The 10,293-nt window shown below is 46.6% G+C and overlaps 1 protein-coding gene across 1 annotated transcript in view; it reads left to right on the forward strand.

Annotated features, from left to right (window-relative positions):
• LOC124028423 (polycystin-1-like) overlaps positions 1 to 9,467 on the forward strand; it is a gene marked incomplete at its 3' end in the record, with an annotated part of 34,960 nt that extends 25,493 nt beyond the window's left edge. The window contains exons 13-16 of the mRNA XM_046340475.1: positions 197 to 281; positions 1,763 to 1,942; positions 8,989 to 9,181; positions 9,297 to 9,467. Coding sequence (XP_046196431.1) covers positions 197 to 281; positions 1,763 to 1,942; positions 8,989 to 9,181; positions 9,297 to 9,467 — 629 coding nt within the window. The remainder of the gene's footprint in view (positions 1 to 196; positions 282 to 1,762; positions 1,943 to 8,988; positions 9,182 to 9,296) is intronic.
• Positions 9,468 to 10,293: the final 826 nt, after the last annotated feature.

Consider the following 10,293-nt stretch of genomic DNA (forward strand, 5'->3'; position numbering starts at 1 on the left):
GTCTGTCTAAGTGGTCTCTCTCGTCTGTCTAAGTGGTCTCTCTACTCTGGATGTCTTATGTTAAGTCATGAGATGAACTTCCTCTTGTCAAGAGAGTGAAACACTTCAGTAGAGACTACTGTAAATGCTGTGTATACATGTCAACCATTTTAGTCAGATCTAACCAACCACCCCCCTCTCTTCTCCGGTTGCCCAGGTCCCATGACACGACCCTGGACTACTATGTCAACGTGACAACGGGCTGTACCACTGACTCCCCCAGCGCGGGGGTGCGTCTGGAGGTGGGTGTTTGTTAGAACTTAAATGTATAACTCATTGGCGCTTAGAGTCAGTGTCATAATACAGTGTCACATTATAAAACATTATACATACACCTACAGGGCAGTTTATTAGGTACACCACCCTGTTCAGGAAGATGGTTAAAACCTACAGGACAGTGTATTAGGTACACCACCCTGATCAGGAAGATGGTTAACTCCTACAGGACAGTTTATTAGGTACACCACCCTGTTCAGGAAGATGGTTAACTCCTACAGGACAGTTTATTAGGTACACCACCCTGTTCAGGAAGATGGTTAACTCCTACAGACAGTGAGCCACCTGTCCAGGGCTTGATATAACACAGGCAGACAGGCATCGAGGCATTCAGTTACTGTTCCATTGAACGTTACAATGGACAAAACTAGTGACCTAAGAGACTCTGAGTGTGGTATGATCGTTGGTGCCAGGTACGCCGGATACAGTATCTCAGAAACGTCCCTGCTGGGCTTTTCACACACTACAGTCTAGGGTTTACAGAGAATGATGTGTGAAGAATGAACACAAAACATCCAGTCAGCGGCAGTCCTGTGGGTGAAAACAGCTCGTTGATGAGAGAAGGCGAACATTCAGGGCCATAAACAGACAAATGACGACACAATACAACAGTGTTGTGCAGAACGGCATCTCAGAAAACACAACTCATCGATCCTTGTCCCGGATTGGCCAATACAGCAGATGACCACACCGGGTTCCACTCCTATCAGCTAAAAACAAGAAAAAGCGTCTCCAGTGGACACGCCATCACCAACACTGGACAGCTGACCCATGTGGGAAATGTTTCCTAGCACACGTTAGGTCTCTTGATACCAACTGAGCACCGATGGAACGCCACAGCCAATCAGAATGTTGTTGCTGACCAAACCCAATAGAACATCTCTGGGATGAGATGGAGCGTGCTGTTGGCAGCATGAATGTACCAGAATCCATGACCCGAAGAGTTTGGGCTGTTCTGGAGGCTAAAAGGGTGGGGGGTCTGACCGGGTACTAGATGGGTGTACCTAACTATCCGGTGAGTGTATGTACTTGATAGAATCTGTTGTTTAACAAGCAGGAAACCACGTGTTGACTTGAGTTGAAAACCCCAACCTTCCCTTCTAAATATCTCTCTGACTAATTCTGTCCCTTCTAAATATCTCTCTGACTCATTCCATCCCTTCTAAATATCTCTCTGACTCATTCCATCCCTTCTAAATATCTCTCTGACTCATTCCATCCCTTCTAAATATCTCTCTGACTCATTCCATCCCTTCTAAATATCTCTCTGACTCATTCCATCCCTTCTAAATATCTCTCTGACTCATTCCATCCCTTCTAAATATCTCTCTGACTCATTCCGTCCCTTCTAAATATCTCTCTGACTCATTCCGTCCCTTCTAAATATCTCTCTGACTCATTCCATCCCTTCTAAATATCTCTCTGACTCATTCCATCCCTTCTCTAGGTGGGTGTGTTTACGTCCCTGTGCCAGTACTTCAGCGAGAGCGCCAAGCTGTGGCGTACGGACGGCATGGTGCCACTGGCAGAGACTAATGCCAGCCGGGCCGTCTGCAGCACCCGCCACCTCACAGCCTTCGCTGCCAGTCTCTTCGTTCCACCTGATGCTGTCACCTTCATACGGCCTGTAAGTAGAGGCGGCAGGTAGCCTAGTGGTTAGAGTGTAGAGGCTGTAGGTAGCCTAGTGGTTAGAGTGTAGAGGAGGCAGGTAGCCTAGTGGTTAGAGTGTAGAGGCTGCAGGTAGCCTAGTGGTTAGAGTGTAGAGGCTGCAGGTAGCCTAGTGGTTAGAGTGTAGAGGCTGCAGGTAGCCTAGTGGTTAGAGTGTAGAGGCTGCAGGTAGCCTAGTGGTTAGAGTGTAGAGGCTGCAGGTAGCCTAGTGGTTAGAGTGTAGAGGCTGCAGGTAGCCTAGTGGTTAGAGTGTAGAGGAGGAAGGTAGCCTAGTGGTTAGAGTGTAGGGGCTGCAGGTAGCCTAGTGGTTAGAGTGTAGAGGAGGAAGGTAGCCTAGTGGTTAGAGTGTAGAGGCTGCAGGTAGCCTAGTGGTTAGAGTGTAGAGGAGGCAGGTAGCCTAGTGGTTAGAGTGTAGAGGCTGCAGGTAGCCTAGTGGTTAGAGTGTAGAGGCTGCAGGTAGCCTAGTGGTTAGAGTGTAGAGGAGGCAGGTAGCCTAGTGGTTAGAGTGTAGGGGCTGCAGGTAGCCTAGTGGTTAGAGTGTAGAGGCTGCAGGTAGCCTAGTGGTTAGAGTGTAGAGGCTGCAGGTAGCCTAGTGGTTAGAGTGTAGAGGAGGCAGGTAGTCTAGTGGTTAGAGTGTAGAGGAGGCAGGTAGCCTAGTGGTTAGAGTGTAGAGGCTGCAGGTAGCCTAGTGGTTAGAGTGTAGAGGCTGCAGGTAGCCTAGTGGTTAGAGTGTAGAGGCTGCAGGTAGCCTAGTGGTTAGAGTGTAGAGGCTGCAGGTAGCCTAGTGGTTAGAGTGTAGAGGCTGCAGGTAGCCTAGTGGTTAGAGTGTAGAGGCTGTAGGTTGCCTAGTGGTTAGAGTGTAGAGGCTGCAGGTAGCCTAGTGGTTAGAGTGTAGAGGCTGCAGGTAGCCTAGTGGTTAGAGTGTAGAGGCTGCAGGTAGCCTAGTGGTTAGAGTGTAGAGGAGGCAGGTAGCCTAGTGGTTAGAGTGTAGAGGCTGCAGGTAGCCTAGTGGTTAGAGTGTAGAGGCTGCAGGTAGCCTAGTGGTTAGTGTATAGGGGCTGCAGGTAGCCTAGTGGTTAGAGTGTAGAGGCTGCAGGTAGCCTAGTGGTTAGAGTGTAGAGGCTGTATGTTGCCTAGTGGTTAGAGTGTAGGGGCTGCAGGTAGCCTAGTGGTTAGAGTGTAGAGGAGGCAGGTAGTCTAGTGGTTAGAGTGTAGAGGAGGCAGGTAGCCTAGTGGTTAGAGTGTAGAGGCTGCAGGTAGCCTAGTGGTTAGAGTGTAGAGGCTGCAGGTAGCCTAGTGGTTAGAGTGTAGGGGCTGCAGGTAGCCTAGTGGTTAGAGTGTAGAGGCTGCAGGTAGCCTAGTGGTTAGAGTGTAGAGGAGGCAGGTAGCCTAGTGGTTAGAGTGTAGGGGCTGCAGGTAGCCTAGTGGTTAGAGTGTAGAGGCTGCAGGTAGCCTAGTGGTTAGAGTGTAGGGGCTGCAGGTAGCCTAGTGGTTAGAGTGTAGAGGAGGAAGGTAGCCTAGTGGTTAGAGTGTAGAGGAGGAAGGTAGCCTAGTGGTTAGAGTGTAGAGTCTGCAGGTAGCCTAGTGGTTAGAGTGTGTAGAGGAGGTAGCCTAGTGGTTAGGTAGAGGCCTAGTGGTTAGAGTGTAGAGGCTGCAGGTAGCCTAGTGGTTAGGTAGAGAGTGTAGAGGCTGCAGGTAGCCTAGTGGTTAGAGTGTAGGGGCTGAGTAGCTGCAGGTAGCCTAGTGGTTAGAGTGTAGAGGCTGCAGGTAGCCTAGTGGTTAGAGTGGTTAGTAGGGGCTGCAGGTAGCCTAGTGGTTAGAGTAGAGGTAGAGTGGTTAGAGTGTAGAGGCTGCAGGTAGCCTAGTGGTTAGAGTGTAGAGGAGGCAGGTAGCCTAGTGGTTAGAGTGTAGGGGCTGCAGGTAGCCTAGTGGTTAGAGTGTAGAGGCTGCAGGTAGCCTAGTGGTTAGAGTGTAGGGGCTGCAGGTAGCCTAGTGGTTAGAGTGTAGAGGAGGAAGGTAGCCTAGTGGTTAGAGTGTAGAGGAGGAAGGTAGCCTAGTGGTTAGAGTGTAGAGTCTGCAGGTAGCCTAGTGGTTAGAGTGTAGAGGAGGCAGGTAGCCTAGTGGTTAGAGTGTAGAGGAGGCAGGTAGCCTAGTGGTTAGAGTGTAGAGGCTGCAGGTAGCCTAGTGGTTAGAGTGTAGAGGCTGCAGGTAGCCTAGTGGTTAGAGTGTAGAGGCTGCAGGTAGCCTAGTGGTTAGAGTGTAGGGGCTGCAGGTAGCCTAGTGGTTAGAGTGTAGATGCTGCAGGTAGCCTAGTGGTTAGAGTGTAGAGGCTGCAGGTAGCCTAGTGGTTAGAGTGTAGAGGAGGCAGGTAGCCTAGTGGTTAGAGTGTAGAGGCTGCAGGTAGCCTAGTGGTTAGAGTGTAGAGGAGGCAGGTAGCCTAGTGGTTAGAGTGTAGAGGCTGCAGGTAGCCTAGTGGTTAGAGTGTAGGGGCTGCAGGTAGCCTAGTGGTTAGAGTGTAGAGGCTGCAGGTAGCCTAGTGGTTAGAGTGTAGGGGCTGCAGGTAGCCTAGTGGTTAGAGTGTAGAGGCTGCAGGTAGCCTAGTGGTTAGAGTGTAGGGGCTGCAGGTAGCCTAGTGGTTAGAGTGTAGGGGCTGCAGGTAGCCTAGTGGTTAGAGTGTAGAGGCTGCAGGTAGCCTAGTGGTTAGAGTGTAGGGGCTGCAGGTAGCCTAGTGGTTAGAGTGTAGAGGCTGCAGGTAGCCTAGTGGTTAGAGTGTAGAGGCTGCAGGTAGCCTAGTGGTTAGAGTGTAGGGGCTGCAGGTAGCCTAGTGGTTAGAGTGTAGGGGCTGCAGGTAGCCTAGTGGTTAGAGTGTAGAGGCTGTAGGTTGCCTAGTGGTTAGAGTGTAGGGGCTGCAGGTAGCCTAGTGGTTAGAGTGTAGGGGCTGCAGGTAGCCTAGTGGTTAGAGTGTAGGGGCTGCAGGTAGCCTAGTGGTTAGTGTGTAGGGGCTGCAGGTAGCCTAGTGGTTAGAGCGTTTGGCCAGTAACCTAAAGGCTGCTAGATCAAATCCTGAGCTGACAAGGTTGTTCTGCCCTGAGCAAGGCAGTTAACCCATTGTTCCCCGGTAGGCCGTCATTGTAAATAATAATTTGTTCTTAACTGACTTGCCTAGTTAAATATAACTTAAATGTTTTATTTTTAAAGTAGAGATATACCTAATAAACACACACACCTGATAATACACACACAGATGGCACCGACAGAGATGGTCGCCTCGCTTCTAGTCCTTAATATATTATTTCTTACATTATTAGCTCAGAAAATCTTAAGTGTTATTACATTCAGCCGGGAAGAACTATTGGATATCAGAGCGACGTCAACTTACCAACGTTATGACCAGGAATACGACTTTCCCGAAGTGGATCCTTTGTTCGGTTCACCACCCAGGACATTGGATCTAATCCCAGAGGCCGAGCCAAAACAACGTCGCCGCAGAAGAGGAAGACGGAGCTGCCTCTCACCGCTTCGGAGTATATTACTCAACAGTGTCTAGTCTCTAGACAACAAGGTAGACGAAATTCGAGCAAGGGTTGCCTTCCAGAAAGACATCAGAGACTGTAACATTCTCTGTTTCAAGGAAACATGGCTCTCTCGGGATATGTTGTTGGTGTCTGTACAGCCACTGGGATTCTTCACGCTGTCGCTCCGACAGAAATAAACATCTCTCTGAGAAGAAGGGCGTATGCTTCATGATTAACGACTCATGGTGTAAACATAACAACATACAGGAACACAAGTCCTTTTGTTCACCTGACTTAGAATTCCTTACAATCGAATGCCGACCATATCATCTCCCAAGAGAATTCTCGTCGGTTATTATCACAGCCATGTAAAGCCCCCCTCAAGCGAATACCACAACGGCCCTCAAGGAACTTCACTGGACTCTGTGTTAGCTGGAAACCATATATTCCGAGGCTGCGTTTATTGTAGATGGGGATTTTAACAAAGCAAATTTGAGAAGAAGGCTACCTAAATCTATCAGCATATTGACTGTAGCACTCGCGAAACACTGGACCACTGCCACTCTAACTTCCGCGATGCATACAAGGACCTCCCCCGCCCCCCCTTCAGCAAATCCGACCACGACTCCATTTTCCTCCTACTGTCCTATAGGCAGAAACTCAAACAGGATGCACCCTTGACAAGAACCATTCAACGCTGGTCTGACCAATCAGAATCCACGTTTCAAGATTGTTTTGATCACGCGGACTGAGAAATGTTAGGGGCAGTCTCAGAGATTAACATTGATTTATATGCTGATTCGGTGAGTGAGTTTATAAGGAGGTGCATTGGAGATGTTGTACCCACTGTGACTATCAAAACCTACCCTAACCAGAAACTGTGGATAGATGGTGGAAGTTACGCAAAACTGAAAGTGTGACCTACTGCATTTAACCATGGAAAGATGACTGAGGATATGGCCGAATACAAACAGTGTAGTCCTTCTGTAGCTCAGTTGGTAGAGCATGGCGCTTGTAACGCCAGAGTAGTGGGTTCGAGCCCCGGGACCACCAATACGTAGAATGTATGCACACATGACTGTAAGTCGCTTTGGATAAAAGCGTCTGCTAAATGGCATATATTATTATTATTATATTATTATTCCCTACCGCAAGGCAATCAAGCAAACAATATGTCGGTATAGGGACAAAATGGAGTCGCAATTCAACGGCTCAGAAACTAGATGTATGTGGCAGGGTCTACAGGCAGTTACGGACTACAAAAAGAAAACCATCCAAGTTACGGACACTGACGTCTTGCTTCCAGACAAACTAAACACCTTCTTTGCCCGCTTTGAGGATAATACATTGCCACCGATGCGACCCGCTACCAAGGACTGCAGGCCTCCCCTCTCCTTCTCCGTGGGATATGTGAGTAAGACATTTAAACGTGTTAACCCTCCCAAGGCTACTGGCCCAGACGGTATCCCTCAGAGCATGCCCAGACCAGCTGGCTGATGTGTTTACAGACATATTCAATTTCTCCCTATCCCAGTCTGCTGTCCCCACATGCTTCAAGATGTACCCAAGAAGGCAAAGATAACTGAACTAAATGACTATCACCCCGTAACACTCACTTCTGTCATCATGAAGTGCTTTGAGAGACGAGTCAAGGATCATATCACCACCACCTTATCTGCCACCCTAGACCCACTTCAGTTCGCATACCGCCCCAACAGGTCCACAGACGATGCAATCGCACACTGCCCTATCCCATCTGTTCGTTGACTACAGCTCAGCCTTTAACACCCTAGTATCCTCCAAGCTCATCATTAAGCGTGAGGCCCTGGGTCTCAACCCCGCCCTGTGTAATTGGGTCCTGGACTTTCTGACGGGGCGACCCCAGGTGGTGAGGGTAGGAAACAACATCTCCACTTCGCTGATCCTCAACACTGGGGCTCCACAAGGGTGCGTGTGTAACAGAATAACTTTACGTCCGTCCCCTCGCCCATACCCGGGCGCGAACCAGGGACCCTCTGCACACATCGACAACAGTCACCCTTGAAGCATCGTTACCCATCGCTCCACAAAAGCCACGGCCCTTGCAGAGCAAGGGGAACTACTACTTCAAGGTCTCAGAGCAAGTGACGTAACCGATTGAAACGCTATTTAGCGCACACCGCTAACTAAGCTAGCCGTTTCACATCCGTTACACTCACCCCCCTTTTGACCTGCCTCATTTTTCCGCAGCAACCAGTAATCCGGGTCAACAGCATCAATGTAACAGTATAACTTTACGTCCGTCCCCTCGCCCATACACGGGCGCAAACCAGGGACCTTCTGCACACATCGACAACAGTCACCCACAAAGCATCGTTACCCATCGCTCCACAAAAGCCGCGGCCCTTGCAGAGCAAGGGGAACTACTACTTCAAGGTCTCAGAGCAAGTGACGTAACCGATTGAAACGCTATTTAGCGCACACCGCTAACTAAGCTAGCCGTTTCACATCCGTTACACATGCTCAGCCTCCTCCTGTACTCCCTGTTCACCCATGACTGCGTGGCCATGCACGGCTCCAACCAAATCATCAAGTTTGTAGACGACACTACAGTAGTGGGCTTGATTACCAACAACGACGAGACAACCTACAGGGAGGAGGTGAGGACACATGATCGTGGACTTCAGGAAACAGCAGAAGGAGCACCCCCATTCACATCGATGGGATCGCAGTGGAGAAGGTGGAATGTTCTAAGTTCCTCGGCATACACATCACGGACAAACTGAAATGGTCCACCCACACAGACAGTGTAGTGAAGAAGGCGTGAACCTCAGGAGGCTGAAAACATTTGGCTCGCACAACGCATCACCGGGGGTGCCCTCCAGGACACCTACAGCACCCATTCTCACAGGAAGGACAAAAATATAATCAAGGACAACAACCACCTGAGCCACTGCCTGTTCACCCCGCTACCATCCAGAAGGCGAGGTCAGTAGAGGTGCATCGAAGCTGGGACCGAGAGACTGAAAAAACAGCCTCTATCTCAAGGCCCTCAGACTGTTAAACAGCCACCACTAACACAGAGAGGCTGCTGCCAACATACAGACTCAAATCATTGGCCACTTTAATTAATGGGTCACTAGTCACTTTCAATAATACATACAAATGTTTACATATCTTACATTACTCATTTTATACCATCTATTGCATCTGGCCTTTGCCGCTACATGTACATATTCTCATCCCTTCAGATGTGTGTGTATAAGGTGGTTGTTGTGGAAGTGTTAGATTACTTGTTAGATATCACTGCACTGTCGGAACTAGAAGCATTTCGCTACACTCTCGTTAACATCTGCTAACCATGTGACCAATAACATGTGATTTATGTTGACACATCTGTTCCAAGCCAACCGCCCGAGGAAACACACTGTAATGTTACGATGCCCTACTGTGAAATCAGCTGACTTTCACACACACACACACACACATCTTCTCTCCTCTCGTCCTTTAGGAGCGGGGGGTTCCCAGCCTCGTGGTGTTGTTGACGTGTGTGGTGGGGTTGCTGTGTTACGCCGTGGCGGCGGCCATCTTACATAAACTGGACCAGCTGGACCTGAGGAGGGCGGGGACGGTGCCGCTCTGTGGACACGACGGAACATTCAAGTACGAGGTGCAGGTCAAGACCGGCTTCAGCCGCGGGGCAGGTGAGAAGGCAAAGGTTACGGATTCAAATGCAAAGAAATTAGACTTTTAATCAAAGGGCAGAAACATATAATTATTACATGCTGTGTATATCTAACTCCTCCCCCTGTCTGCTAGGCACGTCGGCACATGTAGGCATCAGTGTGTACGGCTGTGAGGGGCGTAGCGGGCATCGACACCTGGACAGCCCCGGGGCCTTCGCACGTAACGGACTGGACATCTTCCACATCGCCACGGAAACTAGCCTGGGCAGCGTCTGGAAGATCCGCGTCTGGCACGACAACAAGGGTAGGAGGACACACACACACTAACACACATGGAGGTACTTTGGATTTTTGAAAAGCATGTTACAAGTACAATGTCATATTATTATTATTATTATTCATATTATTCATATAGTTATTATTCATAATATTATTCATATTTATATTAATATTATTCATATTTATATTAATATTATTCATATTTATATTAATATTATTCATATTTATATTAATATTATTCATATTTATATTAATATTATTCATATTTATATTAATATTATTCATATTTATATTAATATTATTCATATTTATATTAATATTATTCATATTTATATTAATATTATTCATATTTATATTAATATTATGCATATTATTATTCACATTTATATTAATATTATTTATGTTAATATTATTCATATTATTATTCATATTTATATTCATATTATTATTCATATTTATATTAGTAGTATTCATATTATTATGCATATTTATGTTAATATTATTTATATTCATATTATTATTATTCATATTTATGTTAATATTATTCAGATTGTTATTCATATTTATATTCATATTATTATGCATATTTATGTTAATATTATTCATATTATTATGCATATTTATGTTAATATTATTCATATTATTATTACTATTCACATTATCATCATTATTTATATTATTATTAATATTATTCACATTATCATCATTATTTATATTATTATTAATATTATTCACATTATTATCATTATTTATATTATTATTAATATTATTCACATTATTATCATTATTTATATTATTATTAATATTATTCACATTATTATCATTATTTATATTATTATTAATATTATTCA

Source organism: Oncorhynchus gorbuscha, unplaced genomic scaffold, assembly GCF_021184085.1.
Source record: "Oncorhynchus gorbuscha isolate QuinsamMale2020 ecotype Even-year unplaced genomic scaffold, OgorEven_v1.0 Un_scaffold_4125, whole genome shotgun sequence".
Classification (NCBI taxonomy): Eukaryota; Metazoa; Chordata; class Actinopteri; order Salmoniformes; family Salmonidae; genus Oncorhynchus; species Oncorhynchus gorbuscha.